A 19,923-nucleotide genomic window follows, 5' to 3' on the forward strand; every position below is an offset into this window, starting at 1 on the left:
ATACTAAGTACGCTTGAACCCATTTATTTCCGTCTGGGGGCTTTTAAAGTCCAGTTAAGTAATTTGAACTTTCTTTCTGCCACTCAGCCGCTAATGAGGGCACTATTAGACACCTCATGTTCTGAGTTCAGGACTGGAGCGTCTCTACCCATGGCCGTAAGTTCCTCCAGTTTGGCACCAGGCAGATCTCTTCTAACAACCAATGCTTCGGATATCCACCCACAGGCGACTAGGGCTGGCCACATGGGAGCTCATCTTTCAACAAGGAAGGCTCTAAGGGATACAGGTTGGGGCAGAGCTAATGGGGAAGCCTCTAAAACTACGGTGAAAAATTTCATTCCCCTTCCCCCCCACCCCCGCAACTTCGCCCTGAATGTACTCTATATGAGCAGGTGCTGAAAGACGCCCCAACTATTTCCACATCTACTCCTGAAGATTACTCTGGCTTGAAGAATAAACAATCCATTGGCTCAAAAGTAAGGCTGGATGGCTCTCAGGCCTGTCATACTAGGTTATAATGGTTAGCAGAACTCCCTGGATAGGCCCTGGCAAAAAGGAGACAATGGGAGACAGTGTGATCATTAACTTTAGATCCCCAATGATGGCTAAATCCATTCTAAATGTGTTTGGCAGCCAATTTCAATTCCTATGATCTATACAGGTATTACTTGTGGCTGTGGCGGCTCCTCCGCTAAGGTGGATGAGTGTCGCCCCACTGCTTTTCAGCAGTGTAAGGCAAAATAAAAGGATAATAACTCAATGTTATTATCTTTTCATTTTGCCTGTTGCGCCAGCTTTGCGGGGCGGGGCTGCTCTGCTCACAGAGCAGGGGAGGAGTGGTTTGCACTCACTATGTGCGCATGAGGGCCAAACAGTCATGCACACTTAGCATGTTCTCCACCCAGGCTGCATTACAGCTGGGTTGTGCTTTTTTGGTTCCAGCTGAATAAAAAATTGCATTGATTGGTTGACATGGATTCCTTTTCCCAACTGAAATCCTTTCAAACTTTGCAATGAAGATATTAGGATAGCTGGCAGCTTTGATGACCCCGCGAATATTCCTTTATGTTGAGAGTATTTGCTCTGCCAAGACAAGTAGCCACTGTATTAAGTGTAAAAGATCTCTGAGGAAAGTATATTTTATGCCAAAGGTTTTTATATGGTGTAGGGCCCATTCGACAGCTTGTAACCTTTCAATGTGTGAAATGAATATGTATAATGTATCGACATCCAGAGTACAAAGGGAATCTGTGATTCAGTGGGCATATCAAGGCCTTGGATTTTCTACAGAAATCTCAGATCTATGAACTGTTTTTTTTTTTTTTAACTGGTTCATGCAAATAGTGGTTAATGTATTCCCCAAAACGTTCATGTATGAAATGCACAGATAAAACAATGGATCTGAACAGGCGACCCTGTAAATCATTAAGTATTTTTGAATGACGTAAATGTTGGGTATCTTGGGATTCTGTTGTGATAGATATAGTTGTTTTTTTCCAGAATCCTTCACATTTCTCCTGCCTTAGCCAATATGTTTGTTGTGTGATCTCAATCTATTTTGTGGGATCTTGGTCTAGAAACTCCAAATCCATGATTAGTAGCACCCCTTCTTTATCTGCTTAATCAAAATTATAATTGGATTTGTAACTATTTTAATGAGGACTCCCCTTTCCTTGGCTATCGTGTCCTTTTATTTTTTTTAGTTGTGGGTAAAAGTGATATCTCTTCCACTTTTGAAACATGGCTGGAATGTTTTGGCTGACAGGTGTGAAGAAATCTGAAGGTGGATTGAATTATTTGTATTCTGGCTAATTTTTGGAATTTCTATTGTCTTTCAAACTACACTCAAAAGATTGTCTCAACTTCAAGTTGCAAATTAATTTGTATAGAGCACTCCCTCTTTGCAGCACATTAATTTAATGAACTGGTACCAAGCCTGTTCCTTCTTGTAGAACCCTTTTCTCCAAGTTGGTAAGGTGTCTTTTGGAGATTTTCACTATAAGATGGTCTTCTGTTCATTTAGCATAGATGTGGAAGCTGCTATAGTAGTTTTGTGTGCGTTTGAACTTGCTAATGTTGTTTGCACTCTGGTGTTTGATCTTTGGATTTGTCCTTCTACTCCGCTTTTTGATCTTAAGGTCTTGGTACTCATTTATTTGTGTCACTGTTTCATCTCACGTAGAGTTTGTTTAGGTAAATTCAGAACTTTCTTGGATTTGTTGGCTCTTTTTTACAGTTTAGTTTTCTTCCAGTGTATAAACTCCTCCTAATTTCTAATCAATGGTATCTCTTTTAGACATGTAGATTTTTTGCTCATTGATTTCCTTCTTATATTGGGCATGTTTTGGTGATGTCTTCTACAATAATTTTCACTTCTGTTATGTTCATTTAATAATGTAGCTGAGACTTAGTTTCCTCTATGTTGTTTTCAGCTTCTTTGATGGTCTGTACTATCTCTTCCAATATCAAAAGAACTAGGTCTAGTGATTATTTAATAAGTTTCGCCTAACATTTCTCCAGGAATTTCCTATTTTCTTAAGCACATTTTAATCTTTAGATGGAGATTAAATGCCACTTGTAAAGTGTTTTTTCACAGTGTTTGTGCGGGACGGATAATACATTTTATCACTCACACAGATGAAAATGTGGCTGTATGGATATAAATCACCCCTGATGAAGGACTAGGTCTGAAGTGCATTCAGGATGCACAAACACCATGATGAATTCATCATCATTTCCAATGAACGACAATATTTATGGTGAAAAATAAGGCGTACATGTCATAAGAACAACATTTGGGGAATGACAGTTGTTTTTTTGGAAGGACACTTCCAACTGAAGTGATTGAGTGAATGTTTGAGCTTAATACTGTTTACTGGACTGAGCAATTTTTTGGTGTATAAAAGCAGTGCATCAAGGGACTCGCCTACCTTCAGATAGGGAGCATATTTGACTTTATCATGCACATTCTGGGACAGACAGTGTACCTTAAGCGCACCCATAATTGAGTAGAACTAAAAAAAAACGTGATTTCGAAATCAAGAATGAAATAGGAAAACGTTTTATATTTTTAGTCATATAGGACGAACACACACGTTCAGTTCATAGATAACCCATGGCTTAAATATTTGAAGAAAAATCATGCAATGAAATATATGTTTGTCTCATACAAAAATACACACATTAAACAATAGGAACAAAACAGCTTAGGAACCAATCTATATTTTAAGAAGTACAATTACTAAGAAAGGTTTATATTTCTATGAATTATTAGATTGCTATTTCGAAGGATGTACGGTAACATTAGTGATCTCATTGGCAGCCGACGCCTTCCCTTGGTGTTTTGGGAGAGCGAATGAGCCGGATATTAAAATACGTGCGTTGCCAGATAGTCATGCTCCATGGCCTTTATCAATAACCTTCACCCGGAGAACGACTGGTTGTTCGGTGGTTACTGGCCACGAACACTTCACAGTCAAAAAACCGTCCTTTCAACATGTTTTTAATATCATAGCTGCAACTGCATTTACCTTGCAATCATACTTCAGGCGTTACCATGGATACTTGGACATGTCCTCAACGACATGTTCAGTGGAGGAAAAAAAGGGAAGATGATACTTGGAAATCGTGCCTTAAAGAGACTCCATTACCAAAGAATTATGTGTAAAAGAAGGCGACTGCTTTCCTTTTCTGTGGAAACTATACTTCTCAAAGACACCAGGAATAATAATGTCACCTTCACAGGCGCATTTTATTGTAATCATGGTAACTGATTTTTATACCAGGACATTTAAGGTCATTTGCGATGCACCTCAATTCCCTAGTTGTCTTTTTGCAATTTTGTGGAACAATGATTTTGAAAAAAATATATATCTCAGGGGTATAGCTACGAGAGAAGCATGAAGTCAGACTCTGCAGGCAAGCACTGCCCCCTAATTTACAAACTCGTTTGAGGAGTGAATTATGCTATAATATGCTCTCCCCCCCAAACACAGCCCTCCGAAACAGAACCACCAACATCAGATTCCAAGGGCATCTTTTAGAAACACCCCTTCCTTATTTACAAAAAGGCTAAATATAAACAGGACAAGTCTTATGTCTTGAAAATACACCACATGCGTGGCTTTATAATATTTTAAGTTTAAATAAATAAGAAAAAACAAACAGGAAGTGAATACGTGCAGTCTAACGTGGAACAAAATGGCGCTCCCGGGCTTGCTTACCCTCGTGCGACTCGCCGTTTCTTTTCTCCTGCATCGCAGCTTCAAAGGTCAGCTGAAGGATTTTGTTTAAAGTGCTTATCCAGTCCTCCATTTCCACTTCGGTGTCTGCGGCCAAAAGATAACTGCTTTTGTCTTGCATCTTGAGCTCAAAAGCAAAGCGCCGGACTCTGTTGTTCTAAAATAAAACAGAAGCCTTTCCATAACAACAAAGATTATAAAGAAGGCCTGCCTGCAATAAAGAATCTTTCTGTAAGCTTCTCTGGCAGCTCAGAATTCTCAAAGATACTGTCCCTGTTTATACGCCTTAAGCATCCTTCAACACATCTTCAATCCTGTTCGCAAACCTGCTGCCCGCTGTTTATACTGCTTTAAAGGTTTTAGCAAAGCCAAGGAATATGGTGTAGTGTTTTTGTTCAGAGTAAAACGGTTTCGGAACAGAACACATCTGTGGAGAGGAAAATAATCCGTTCAAACAAGTCAAACCATTCAACGCAGCCAGCTATCTCGGCCATCCAGGTGTGGCCTCATCAGAGAGACAATGCGAACCTTAATCCAGAAGACAGAAATGGAGGGACCATCCTTGTTTTCAAGTGGATTCTAGAAGAGACTCTCGCAAGATTTTACAAGGGGTGCTGGGGAGCTGTCTCAGAGTGCGAAGATGTGCTTTGGTGCCGATAATGGAGTATGAAGCTCTATATAAATGCTGCACTACAATACACAACAACATCACAGACAGTAAGGAATCCAGGAGTACTGATTCCACTAACCTGCAGAACGTAAGGCTCATATCAGTTTAGTAGTGGCCGGGCTAGCGGCAAAGGCTCGTTGTTACAGTAAATGTGGCGAAGCGTGAGAACTATTGTGTGGTGGCCCTGCCTTGTTGTGCACCGTGGAGGCAGTGGCTGAGTTGGAGAAATCAGTTTGCTCAGGACAGACCTCGCCACTGCCAAAGTGGTGAATTCCTTGACTGATTATGATCATCTATGTGCTGGTATGAATTGATTGTGGTGTGGTCAGAGAGCATTAACTGGCAGCATGAGTCCTCATCAGCCCACTCCCAGGGAGGTGACTCCCGCGGTCCCTATTCATGGTCCTCAATGTTTTTGCTGCAATATTTTGACCCCCAAGGCACTCTGTTGCTGCTATTCTTGTTGACTACCCCACAGGCACATAGGTCTGAACATCAATCACTAGTAAGCATGCAACTTAACAATGAGAAATACAAATCTATCATATGTGTTATTGTCAATTTAAATAAACAATGAATGCCCCCAGATGAAATGTTCACAAAATGTTGGGCTGGTGTAGCTTTGTAGTGTTGGTGTCTAACTTGTGTTTAGACCCAGACTGGAGCAGTGGTCCAGCAATAAAGCTCCGCTTTCATAAACGCACTACCCCACAGCACAACAAAAGTACAGCACAAAGAAGCAGTGCAGAAGCCAGCTCAATGTAACCACACTTTCTAGAGACTTGTCCTGCCTACTATTCATTTTCATATGATGGAGAGGTAGGGGTTTCTTTAACAACTCCTCTGTATGATTGCTTGGTTGTACGAAGGCCAATGCATTTCAGATACATTTTTAGGTCGAGGACCGTCCGGTCTGCCGAAGGCAGAACCGGAAGTCGGAGATTTAATGATTCTTAGAGTGGCTATTTAGCCCGCCTCTCTTTTTGCTTCTCTTCCATTGGCTGGCTTCCTAAACGGAGGCCAGCCATAGGAGGAGAGAGCCGTCCCTCCAAATAGGCTCCGTCTTTTTCAGATTCGGGGGCGTGTTCCGTGCTGTTCTTTCCACTTTTTAGCCACGCCCTTTTTTAGGCGTGTTTTTCTCTCCTCCAGCCAATGGCAAGAGGAGAGAAAAAGAAACACGCCCCCGAATCCGAAAACGCCACTGCGTTTCTCCGTGGTATTTCTGCTTTGCCTTGGAGAAAGGCAGTGGTTTTAATGGCGTCCTCTCCCCCTGCTCTCGGCTCCCGTGTTCGGCACATATCTTGTGTATACTTGGTAGGCATTTAATTACAGATTGTTGTGCCTTCTTATGTACGTATGATTGCATTTTGCCTGTCCAGGCATGTTTTTATGCCTAGGTGCCTTTTGTGTGATTTTCTATATTTGTATGTATGATTGTCTGTGCTCACTCCCTTTTCCGCTACGTATCAACGGATTTCCTTTTAAATCCATGGTTAATGTCGTTTTCTGCACAAACTTCCCTCCCCAATAATCCTCGTCCATCAAAAATCTTCCACATCCCATGCAAAGTTCCCTCGGATCTATTCAGCAGTCTTTTTCCTCTGTCCCCCTTGAACCTATCCCTAGCCCACCAACCCAACACACCCCCGTCTCACCCCACCCTGGAAAGCAGTGCGCAGCGTCACAGTTTACCGGGCTGGGAGCGAGGTGCCCTCCCCTATCCACATCCCTCTACTGCAATAGCCTGGAATCTCTCCTGTCCGTCACAGTGCTAGAACAGGCGTGTCCTGTAACGTAGTTTCCGGCTACCCAAATCCTTGCTAGCCGCTGCGGCTTCAGCACAGTAAAGGCTTAGACTCTGCAGAGAGAAGATATGCGCATCATGGGGTCCGTTCCTGTCGCCCTCTGTCTCCTTTTGAGCGCGGGGACTTCGCTCGCTGGATACATCGAGGTAAACGAAACATCTCAAACCAATTTTGGCCGGAATCCGAGACGCGCTCTTGAACGGTTTTTGCCACCAGCATCCACCTTTTTATGGTCCGGATTTGGTGCACCGAAGACTGTGCACAGCATGGGAGTGCGCCACTTTGGTCGGCGGGTGGGAGGAGTACACTAGTTACCTGCTGTGAATACTCTCCGTTTCTAGAATGGTATCGCCTCCCTTTGTGTGCTGTGCGAGTCAGGGCTGGCTCAGCTGGAGAATAGGGGTGTTGCTATTAGCGCGCCTTTAATTTCGCAGCTAAAGCAGTATAGAGGCAGTTGTTTTCTAATGCCCCTGTTCCAGTTAACACCCCTTTTCTTTTGCGTTCCTTTTAATTGTTGCAGGGTAGACCGAAGGGCAAATAAAGGCGTAACCCCAGTAGACCAGGTGTATGGGGGAGTTACCCCTTCAGTCTTAAAGTAACACTACTATTTGCTAGCGTCGTCTGTTCACGTGAGCAGTGTGAAACATACATCAAGAAATTATAAAATTGTATATAGTGAATAGCATTTGTTGGATTCGTTTCCAAAATCGTTTCTTTAACCTTCACACACACTTCTATTGAGCTAACCCCGACATGGGAAACTAATAATTTCTTTTCAATCAACAGCAGAACTCGGAAACTACTACTTAGAATATTTACAAAACACATTTTAAAGTGCATATAAATGAGCTAGTAATGCTCAAGTCCTTAACTACATCTCAAAGTTATGCCCAAGCCAAAATGATTTACAGTTGTAACCCACTTGCATGATTCTTACAAATGACCACAGATTAAACTAATTATCATGCTCGAGTGTCGTTATCCCTGCGAATACCCATACCCTGGGATCGATCCTGGGAACTCACCACTAGAGGCCCTGTCTGAACACAATTTCTCCTTTTGCCCCAAAGTGCCTCCCACGTAGTAGTAAAAAGAATGGGCTCCCATCCGGTGTCCAAAAAGTACCAACTCCCTCTGTGGACCAAACTAGAAAATAAAAAATGTTCATGCAAGGCCTTAATGTGTTAAAATGTGAGATGCAAAATTCCCTCGCAAATTCCCTCTCTCTTTCTAACTCACTAATTCACTCGATCTCACTACCTCACTCTCTCTCTCAAATACACTAAGTCACTTACACTCACTCTTTCACTACATCACTCTATCTCACTACTTCACTACATCACTCTCTGTTTCTAGCTTAATACCTCACAACATCCCTCACTACCTCACTCTCTCTTTCACTACCTCAATTTTTCGCTATCTCACATCACTCACTGTTTCTATCTCACTACGTCAGAAAATACCTCACTCGCTAACTCACTCTTTCACTACCTCACTCTCTATCTACCTCACTCTCTCACTACCTCACTCTCTCTCTGCTAATGCAATAGGTATCACATATGCAAATAAAAAACTAATGCCAATAGAAATGACAATGCCATTTATTTAGGGATACAAAAATGATAAAAAAATAATGAGCAATACCAATAGCTCTACCTATAATATTGCCGAGACCATTGCATTGTAAATACAGCACAAAGAAGCAGTGCAGAAGCCAGCTCAATGTAACCACACTTTCTAGAGACTTGACCTGCCTACTATTCATTTTCATATGATGGAGAGGTAGGGGTTTCTTTAACAACTCCTCTGTATGATTGCTTGGTTGTACGAAGGCCAATGCATTTCAGATACATTTTTAAGCAAGCAAATAAGAAACACTTGTTTTTAGTCTGTTTGTATACAGTGTTTATGTATCCTTTATAAAAGTATTTACAAACTATTTTTCAAATGAAAAAAAAATAAAGTCTAAATCAATAAATAGATACATTACATGAAAAATAACTCATTTGAAGTAGAACATAATGGGAAGGTATTAGTAGAATCCACTATCAATGGAAAAGATACAACATTAAGCCGATATTTTCAGCTGAGAATGTGTGTTTTTTGTTTACAGTTAAATAATCCTCTGTACCTGAAATGATGTACACAGTACCAATAAAGTACAAGGAAACTGAATGTAGTGGGACAACATTGAGTAAATCAGGCATTATAGATGATAGGACAGATAATACAGTGAAAAATAATGTCGATTTTTTTAACTACATGTTGGGGGAGGGTCAGTCAAGAGTGAGTGGAAGGGAATGCTGGTGGTGGTAGGTTATAAACGTTGGTAAAGCCATGAGAATTGCGCCCCAACAGATTTGATGGCTGTGGTTCATTTTGAGATGCTAAATGCTCAAATGATTTCAGCTTGGAGATGAATTCTAATATGAAAATCTTAGCTTTTGTGTAGAGATACATTAGGAGAAGGCTTGGTGAAGTAAAGAATGAGGGGGCGGACAGGTGTAGACAGTGTGGTAAGCAAGAATAAGGAATTTGTAGAACACTATTTGCCTGGCAGGTCACCAGCAAATATGGTGGTGGTAAGGAAGAGGCGCTGAAGAATGGAGAGGCTGAAAAGTTCTCAGGGAGTGAAAGTTGATAAATTAGTTATAAGGGCTGTTTTGATAGTCCATCTTAGCCATGACTGGGTTGGTGATTTTGCAGTGTGAACGATCAGGATGGATCCGACAACTGTTTTTGTTGCTGGAAACTGTCTGGGGTGATTGCATTTAAGGACGTCAGCCTCAAGCTCACTCAAATTGTTCACCCACATGTTCTGCTCATGGGTAGGCAAGGACATTTTCAGTCTGCACTCATGTCCTCCTCTTGCTACACAACTAGGGTTGGCAATTGAGAGTACATATGAGACATGAAGTAATTATTTAAATTTTGTTAAGAAATAGGCATGAAGGTGTGGAGAACCATCCAGCACCAGGACGCTGAGAGACTTTCAGAGATCCTATGTGAAAGGAGGGCAGACTGGGTGGAAAGGAGAATGTCTGAGTACAGTCGTAGGTGATGGAGAAGGCTAAGTACAAGATTATATAATTACTGGTGTGGGGTTAGGACAAACAGCTGGTAGACTGAGCCTTCGGGGATGCCATCTGATGGGGGTGATGCGAAGAGAGTGTGAGCTGAACCAAGAGATAAACAAGAAGCAGTCAAAAAGATGGAAGTCAGTCGAGTGTTGAGCTGGTGATTCCCAAGACAACAGAGGAAAGCGGAACCTGGATCAGCTCTCGGTAAGTGCAAGCCAGCCATGTGTGTGCAGAGGGGGTCTGGAGAGACATAAATGCTGCCAAGGACTGCGAGCCATGTAAATTAAGGAGAACACTTCCCCCTCAGCGAACAGGCTATCCAGCCCAACGTTAAAAACCTCATGCAATAACCATCACAGAGTTCAACTACAGCCTTTCAAAGTGCGCCATAACCATAAATAGTCTTTTAATTAGTATATAATTAGTATGTAAAATAAGAGAGGTCTTTAAAATCAATTTTAGCATTAAGAATGTGGACGGTTAAATGGCAAACCTCTATGCATTTTCTTAATGTTGTTTTTATTACAGTCAAAGATTAAACAGATTGTTATAAAATTAACAGGATTTAAAATGTGCCTGTGAGATATGCCAGCTAATGGGGGAAGCCTCAGCAGAGGCAGTGTTTAATTATTGAGATGTAAATTCTACAGCTGCTGTTGGCTGCTTCAATGTTAGACTACCCAGCGAATCACTGCTCATAAAACGTTAGAGCTACCATAGGTCTCAGCAGCTCCATGCAAAATAGTTTGCTTGTTTAAGTGAATGCGTGCAAAGGTTCAAATACGATTTAAATCTGAGTAGAACATGCCTAGATGTCCTCAAGTTCTCCATCATCATATACACATAAACATATTCCACTTATTTTCACCTTTTATGTCCAATTAGAGTGTACCAATGGACTCTGCTAAGTGAATGGTTTATGCATTCTCATATTCTTTTCACTATCTCCTCATATCAAACTGGTTTAATTGATAACTTTACACCCACTTTTTCAAGCGACTCAACTTCTGGCCTAGGTTTTAGAGATTAATTTCCATTAGGTAATATTAACAAGTATCTCTCTGCCCGTTTACTTTACATCTTCTAAAGATACGACATTTCTATCGGGTAGTTTAAAAAAAAAAAACTGGGGCTGAGGATTCTTTAATCACATTTTCTGCAGCTGTGACAAGCCTGTCAAGAAACACCATCTGTGATTTTGCTCTTTTCCCAAATAGTCCAGGAATCATTAAAAATAGCCGAGTTGAGCTCATATTCAAACCCAATAACTGAGAAGGCTTCTTGCATCTGAAACAGGAAAAATACCTTCTTGGTAACTGTTGCAATCTACCTGCCCTTTTCACTAACAAATTAGTAAATTTGCACCCACACATTTACTTTTGAATAGGGGTACAGGTTTACCACTTTTTGGAATTCACCACCTCCTCAAGAAATCTGGATGGGAAGCTGTGTCTGATGCAGGTTTTCAAGCAGATTCCTAGGGTAATGACTTGATTTCCCATTTAGGAAACGATTTCCTCTGTATGGAGCTGTCTGTGGGAGACAACGCTGCACTAGGAGAATGGATTCCACTGTGCAAATCCACATTTTTTAGTTTTTTCCCCATCGACAGGGAAAATATTTTTCCTCCATAGAGAAACGTCTTCCCCTGCAATCCCACCAATTTGTAAATCACCAACCATTTCCAAGTTGGCAAGAGGATGATCATAGAGAATGAGAATACTGAGAACCGACCATGTTTGTGAGTGTTTCCAAACTTTCAAGCCAGGCCACTTTCCACCCCTTGAATGAGATTTAGGGCTGTGGAGATATCCACCCCCCCCCCCCCCAAAAAAAAGGGGGGTGTAAAAAAGGTTAGGTGGGAGTCATAAAAGAGGCAGAGTAAAGACTCAAGAGTTTTATGAACTTCAGGAAGATCATTTTTCCTCAATTTGTCTGATTTCAAAGCAGATAGAATCATGAAGATTGCAAATGCCTGATCAGGCTGCTCAAAATTAAGTTGCACATAGCTTCCGAGCAAAACTTTAAATTGCACCCAACAGACAGCGCGTGGCCCACACTACAACTCTATAAATGTCTGCAACTGGAACCTGCCTTTGGAACATCGACTTTATTCTGCTGGAATTAGTATGAAGTCTCTCAGGAGCCTGAGCTCACCCTAGTGTACGATTTTTAAATGCAAATATCAACCCGTCCAGTAAAGTGGTTTAAACTGAAGCACTATTTGACGCAATCAGATGCTCCTAGACTCTGAAGGGTTTAGTCTTCCTAGGGTAAAAACATAAGTACTCCAGAAACCTCTATAATCTGCATTGTGTTTGCAGTCAAACAACATGAAATCTGAACTGAAAAAAGCAATAACTATCTCTTGTTTTAAATTAAACTCTATTAAGACCTTCGGGGTAAAGGCCAATGCAACGCAATGACCACTGATGCGTTTGTGGAAATCAATTATCCGCTTTTCCAATAAAAGAGTCTGAAGCTCGCCAATCCTTCTGGTATAAGTAATCAGCTTCAAGAAAGCTAACAAATCAGTCACATGTGTATCTGCTCAAATGGTTTGTGCATATTCAAATTCAAATGTGAAGGTTTTCCACTAAAAAATATCTTCAGCTAAATTCTCCTCCCAGAGCTCTCCTCACTGACAGCTGGCTATTTAGTATGCAAATGGAATTGTATTTTTGGCCTCACCAGTGTCTCTCCTCGCATATATATTCGCCTTCTATGTTCTACTTTTCCATTCCTACCATCCCTGTCCTTCCAAAAAACACAATTGACAGATATGTCTCCCACCTAGTCAGGTTTCCATAAAAGCAGTAATACCAGGTTATCTTTCTTCAGAGCCTGCAATAAATGTTTTTAACTTGTTGGCAATATTAGAAGGCGCTGTTAAAAAACACATTATAACATTTAACACGTGGAAAGAAAAATAAACGCAAGATATTGTTTTGAACAACATGTTCTGATGACATGTGTGTGTTTAGATTCAGTGCTTAGTGCCAGAACTGAAATACAGACAAAATGTTTCCAGATCCACTGTGCCGACAATTAAATGACTGTAAGCACATTACAAAAAACAAACCTTAAAAAATAACCACCACAAGCCAACAAACAAAAACGTGACTTAGGACACCAACATTCTTGAGAGATGACACCGCAGTACTCAGCAATGGCAGTAACCCGCATCAGAGCTCTTCAACATTATCTGGAAACTCAAACACCTTTTCAATAGTGCCTTGAAGAAATAGTCATGGCAGGCCCCAGAACCCTATATTGTTTGCGTTGAAACACAAATATCTCTCTTTCTTCCGATATAGTTCTGAATGTAATACACACATCAATGTAATAGTGGGAGAGCACAGACACACACAGCAGCCTATGCATATTCATCAGATGACTCATTAATGCCTTTTCTGGATACTTCCTTCTTGCTTCACTCAACTGTGGCACAATTGACAACATCTTACACTGCCTCTAGCACATCCCTGAACATCAGAAAGTTTCAATGCAAACTCTGTGCGTTAGAAGGAGAAACAACGACTAACTTCCTATTACAAAGCTCTCAAGCCTGAAACTACCATGAGAGATTTCCTATTCAGGATTTTCCTATGCACTGTAGTACTTACAGTCCTGTTTTTCGTACTGGAAATTCAGGCCCAGAAGTACCAGAATAGAAAGATGATGACTGGACGAGGAGCTCAGGTATGGAACTGAGAATCTTGAGAGCTCTGCTACTAGTGGACTCCAGAAAAGCAAGTAAAAGATGGACACCAGTTGTTAAGCTCCTCATCTCGTCAGTCACAGAAAGTGTGTATTGCCTTTTGAGGAAGAAAAAAGGTTGATCATAGTGAGAAGACCGGTATTGTCACTTATGCAGCCTGTTTATTTATCTTCCAACTCACACAGTGCCACTATGTGTCACACGATAGCAGCTCCCTTCACACGGTGTCCCGTTGAAGAGCTGATATCACATGCTGGGTCTCAAGGTGAGGTGGAAACCCTTGAAGAGAGTGGGCTTCCGGGAAGTGTTTGGAGGCTCTACACAGCCAATGTCCGTTAAGGATTTTTAAACTTCCCTAGAACATCAGCAGTATCCTGATAAGACTATTTTTGGCTGTGTTACCTAGAGGTGCCTCAGGGTATGCTTAGCACAAAGCTCCACCCCCCAGTCCCATACAGTGAAAACTGCTGAATCACATCTAATTACATGAAGGATCTATATGAGGTCAAGGGATGAGGTTGCTTAGGTGCACTGCTTAGTTAATAGTGCTACAGGTTTGGTTTGATATGTCTTACACTCAACCGTGCCAAAAGCACCATCTTGGCATAGTTGCTCACTAGATTTACAGTGCTTCTGCACCTGAACAACAAATTTACTAAGAAAGGTCTGCCATTGCTTCTCAAGTCCCCACTGCAAGTTATGAGACCATGAGAGTCAGTGCATCAACATGAAAACGGTCCGCACCCTAGCGCTGTCAGTTACTTACAGAAAGGTCTAAGGCAAGAGACAAAATAGTGAAACTCTAGGAAGATCTTAAAGCCCTGAAAACACTTGTATGTCACCAAGAAGACACATCAGAAATGCTAAAGCAATAATGTAAACAATTGCTGTCACAGTGGGAGGTTTTACCTGAAGAAAAGCTCTCTTCAGAGCCACACAGTACCAGCTCAATCCCAACCGGAAACTTTCCTCTCCCAAAACATTTAACAAACAAGCGCAATACAATCAAGTGCTTTTTTCCAAAAGAACATTGACAAAATGAGAAAATGCATTAATGACACCATACCATCTGATGCCATTCCAATAACAACACAGTGTAATTTTCCCGAATGGTCACACTGGAAACACACTCACAGCTGAGAACCTCTGAAGACTCAACTTCCTAAAAGGAACAACATTTGGAAGCAACAGCATTACATCACCAATAGTGAAATCATTCATCAGAGAAGCAATCACACCATTGATGAATATAATCAACGCCTCTATCATGAAACACATCTCAGAGCCCTCCAAAACCACACTGATCTGCCCCCTGCTAAAAAACAAAAAAGCCAGCATCAATACCCTGACCTCGTCAACTTTGCCTGATCGCTAATTTCCCTATCCATTGGTGTGAAAAAGACACCCAGTAACATAAGGGAATTCTGGCCAAAACCTTTCTACAATACAAACAGTAAAGAAATGTCACAAAGCATTACAGGAAAAACAACGATGTGTTAAAGGCACTCTATAGATCACTGGCAATAGCAATGCCTGTTGTTTGGCCTCCTTGCAGACGATTGATACAGTAGTTTATTAAATCTTGTCCAGCACCCTCACCTCACAAATGGGTTTCAACTATCTTGCCCCGGAATGAGGTCTCAGCTACCCGAACAGCACATACCAGCTCTTTCAAATCAACACACCTAAAATCAAAATGTATTCATACTCCTGACCTATTCTGTACCCCAAAATCTCCACCCTGACACAGGACCTCTTAAATTTCTACATGGAAATGCTGAGAGTACTCTGGGCCCACACCAGCATCAAGATCTATCAATATGCAGACAAGCAGCTAAATCTGAAGGTCCCACCTGGAAGCAGCATCATCACAAAGAACTTCCTTTTCAACATTGAAATCTGAATATTATAAGCCTACTTTAAGCTGAAACCAATCACAATGTTCTCCGTCATTATTGCTAATAGCATCAGACAAACTCAAGCATAAGAATATTGCATAACAATTAACCTCGATGTATCCACTCAATTCTCAAATTGCTTCAAGTTGCTCAGATACCACAATATCTCATCTTCAAGATACACCACAAGACGTCAGCTTCAAGGTACACCAAGCCTTTCTTCTTCAGAGTCAAAGCCTACCTCAGAGAAATCACCTTAAGAGTAGCCGATTAAGGATTGTTAATCACAGATCTTGTCCCATATGTATGGAAACCCCATTTACCAGCATTGCCTACATTCATCGAGCACCTCAGAAGAGCATGTTCTAAGTGCCCACCAAACTAATCAAAGCAGATATAAATTACGATCAGTCATTCACACTTCAGGAACTCCACTGATTCCAACAGACCAACCTCCCTGGCAACCAGATCAATATTTAAGACGACCAATAAAACCCGTACAACCTAAGACATCACCAACCATAAACAAAATAACATGAAAAAGAGAAGACCAGAAAATATGCCTTTGCCTGCTTCGCACCCAGAATCAGGAACTCAATTCTGGCGCAGACAGGTTGTACTCCATTCCACTCTTATCACACATCTTCACTTGTACAGTGCTGTGACACCTAAAACGAAATACACATAGGTACATGTATTGTGGATTACCATTTGATACATTAAATCAGCATGTGTTTTCCAAGAGCGTACCCATAATACAAATACAAAAAAAATATTTGTGAATCCTTCACTCCCCCCTTCCCCTTTCTACCCTAACCGAACCCCCTTTTTATGGCCAGGCTTGACAGCGCAGCTGTCCCAAGACAATTGTGCAAAAAACACAGAGAGATGGGCTCTGGCTCTGCCCATGTGTTGGGAGTCAGGAGTACACGTTTTGATTGGGCAGAAGTTATGCGGTTTCACAAAAAGTGCTTGCCCTCCAAACAGCTGTGATCATTTTGTTTTATTTATCCAGTTGTCAGAGCCTGAACTTTTATAGCACACACATGACACTGAACAGCTATTAAAGTGTCTTAGATAACTATATAATTGATGGTGTTTTTCTCTGGCAGCACCACAGATGGGAGGATGTCAGTAATTAAAATACATGGATTAGTAGATATGGCTTGACAGTGCACCTTTTAACCTACCGTTTAACCTACACCAATATTTTTGTACATCTTGTTGCTTCCACACAAATACATATCCATCCTCATGCTAGCTACTTGCAATGCTTCACATTACCATGTAACATGCCTTTAAACCAGGCCTATTGGCAGTGCCAATGCTTGTTGGAACTTACACTCAATCCTACCCCCTTCTTACAGAATTGTGTTTCAAGTTGTATACTTTCTGCAATTTCTTGCATACATTCAGAAGAAATTATGCATAAGTATTACTTTATGTTAGAATTTATGAGCGAAAGTTGATGGATGCAAAATCACTAAGACACTAAGCCTTTATGTGCTTGTGCGTATCATCAGCCAACACCATTGCTTGTTCGAGTTCCTGATCACTGAATAACAAGTTGGCCATTTTGGTTTTAACCAACATAAGACAGACACAATGATTAGATAAATGTAGACTTAAACTTGAAAGCTTATGACTCCCTTTTCAAACCAAGGCAGGGTCATCTATGGTTGACGTTTCAAACCATACACCACACCCACCCCTATCCATCCACCACACGCACTGAGGATGTAAAAGAAGTCTCTTGTATCTCATTTACACGGCCATCCTTACCGACAACCTACACAAAGGATGAAAGTCTGGAGTTTTCCTAAGTCATTTGTGATGGCACTGAAATCTATTGCCAGACCAGATGACATCACATTCACCTTCTGATGTCACAATAATAGAAAGGTACAAATGCTAAAAGGGAAGACCCTGATGCAGTGGCGTATGAAAACTTGATGGGCCCCCCTGCAGAGTACACGGAGGGCCCCCCCCCCCCATGCTCTGGACTAGTCAGGAGCTCTCAGACCAGGGGTCTGCCACCAGTGTCGGAGAGGTCCCTGGAGCTCAGGGACTATTGTTGCACCACTGCCCTGATGCTGTCAAGACACTAACTTTTGGAGCTTTCATCCACTTCACAGTGTGTCCAAAGGTAATTAAGAAGGAGGCAAAAAAGAATAATTCACTTAGGATGTATGCCCTTAGGTGGAGTCAGGATAATCAGGAAGTATACTGCTCTCCATTCTTACTGTCCAAAGAAAGTCTGGAAACAAATCAAGACACTTTAAAAAGTGGATCCCAACAAGCTGCTTTTTTTCAAATTACTGAAATGGTAATCAACCTATAATCTCAGAAAAGAATACAAATAACTTGTGTATTTAGCTAGAGATGACAACATGGACATTGTCCAGAGGAAGGATACACCTAGCAGTGCTGTCTGCAAATGTTTCTCCACTGCTGGACCTAATGAACAATGGCAGCTTTTGTACCACTGCTGAGCCAATGAGAATGGGTCTACAACAGATTAATCACTGCAAGATTAATAAAGGGGACAAGTTCACAATATAGGATCATCACACAGAAAGTAAGCAATGCAGATAACAAGAGAAGGCTCAACTCGAATGTTTCCTACAAAAACCATAAGAGAACATATGGGAAATATATGGCAAGTTCAAGGGCACATGGGGTGAGCATTCTGTTCTAAATGTTAAACAGTTCACGGGGAAGGTCAAATTATGTTCCTTCAACATGAATTGTGAAAAACTAGATAGAAGAGGGATGATCTGAATACCGATCCTTCTGTCAGATGAATGAGGATTTAGGGGCTTCTAACTGGGCTTGCCGGAGGTAAAAACTGTACAAACTGCAAGAGAGGATGCTGGTGGTGCGCAGAAGGAGCCACGTTAAACATGGCGATTTTATGATGCTTCAAAGGACACAAATTAAAATGTTTCGAGCCAGTCATGACAGCTGTGTGCTAAAGTGTAATTATAGTACAGGCCACGTAAGAACTTGCCATGTGGTATTTTGAGTGACAATAAGTTGCAACTGGCACAATTACACATCAGTGCGATGTGATGAGTTGTTCCCATGATGTTGTTGCACTCTTGTGTTCCTACTAGAGAAAGTTCTCAAAAGACATATTTCAGAGTCAGCTGCTGTAATGATGCCCACCTACAGAATCTATACCTTGCATTTGCATGCCAAAGAAACTGCCGCACTTAGAATCACCAGCGGCCTGCCTATTCAGAACTGAAACATATAAATATGGATGCTTGTGAAATATTACTAAGTTTTAAAGTCGAAGTGCAACCAAAAACAGATTGCACGTTACAGTGGCTGACAATTTATGGCCAGAGGCCCAGGGATCTGTTTTCGCGCTGGCCATTTTCATAAGCTGATTAAAAACAACACCAACAATCTTGCTGGTTGCAAAGGTCAGCAAAGGCGATCTGCAAATGTGTTGCTTATCGGTTCAGAGAATGCGAGCCTGACTCCTACTGTGCTGCGGTCCCACACGGAGAGGAATTCCGCGCCTGAGAGCCACAAGCGAGCGGGAGTGCATGGACGGAGTTTGCATGGACGGCCTGCAGCTCTGATGAGCTCTGGGGCTGCTCTTAGCTGCCAGATTCCACGCCTGCCCACACGTTCTGCTCCATCACTTTCTGCTACATGCACTCAGACTATCACTTGGTGTTCTACCGCTGCAAGCTAATGATAAGATGTTGAGCGAAGGACTTGGCGTGGAGAACGGAACATACAGACGCTCCTTGCACTACTATGTATGTAGAAACCTGTTGCCTGACCTACAGATCATGCCAATAAACCACACTCGACAGAAGATCGACCTTACCTGTACCACGCCCATGCAGGAATCGAGGAAGATGGATCCCTTTGGCTCTTTGCAGATCTTCTCATCTTTGTAGAAGTTGAGGTTGTACGATCCGTCCCCGAGCTGGATCAGGTGGAAGAATCTTCTCTTAAATGACTGTCAAAAGAAACCACAAACTCAGGGCACCGACCTTTCATATGCTATACTCCAAAAAACACGCATCATAGTAGTGAAGGTAAGTACCAGCATAAAGCACAACGTAACATCCTTACATATTGAAGGGTAAAACAGCAATAAAATGCTGCAGGTTAAGCATTACCATTTTGTGCCGCATCCTCGCCACAGTCCTTACTTAGTCCTTACCCAGCCCTCTAACAAAACCTTTTAGCACCTGCATCAGCAAAATGCCAGAATTCTGAAAAACGTCTTCTTTCTCTGATGAGGACTGTCTTGGATGGCAATAAGCATCTAGCTAAGTTCCTGGTCTTTCTCTTGTCCTAGTTTCAAATGTGCCTGCTTTCTTTGGGATGTGTTTGGAGCGGTTCTGCACATCCAATCTTCTTGTGTTTATAGAAACTTTATTGGTTTCCAGAAGAATTTTCTCTTCATCAGGATGGGCCTTGCCATGCAGTCCGATACCCTGGAGTCTTGCATCCCACGAGTGCTTGTTGTGACCCAACGA

The 19,923-nt window shown here is 41.7% G+C and overlaps 1 protein-coding gene across 8 annotated transcripts in view; it reads right to left on the bottom strand.

Annotated features, from left to right (window-relative positions):
- The window catches only part of DOCK9 (dedicator of cytokinesis 9), a 1,069,784-nt gene that overhangs the window by 521,334 nt on the left and 528,527 nt on the right, over positions 1–19,923 (bottom strand). For all 8 annotated transcript variants that reach the window (XM_085622123.1, XM_085622117.1, XM_085622120.1 and 5 more), the window contains exons 7-8: positions 19,263–19,397; positions 4,224–4,398 (exon numbers count right to left, since the gene is read on the bottom strand). In XM_085622123.1, the coding sequence (XP_085478249.1) occupies positions 4,224–4,398; positions 19,263–19,397 (310 nt within the window). The remainder of the gene's footprint in view (positions 1–4,223; positions 4,399–19,262; positions 19,398–19,923) is intronic.

Source organism: Triturus cristatus, chromosome 8 (genome assembly GCF_964204655.1).
Source record: "Triturus cristatus chromosome 8, aTriCri1.1, whole genome shotgun sequence".
NCBI lineage: Eukaryota > Metazoa > Chordata > Amphibia > Caudata > Salamandridae > Triturus > Triturus cristatus.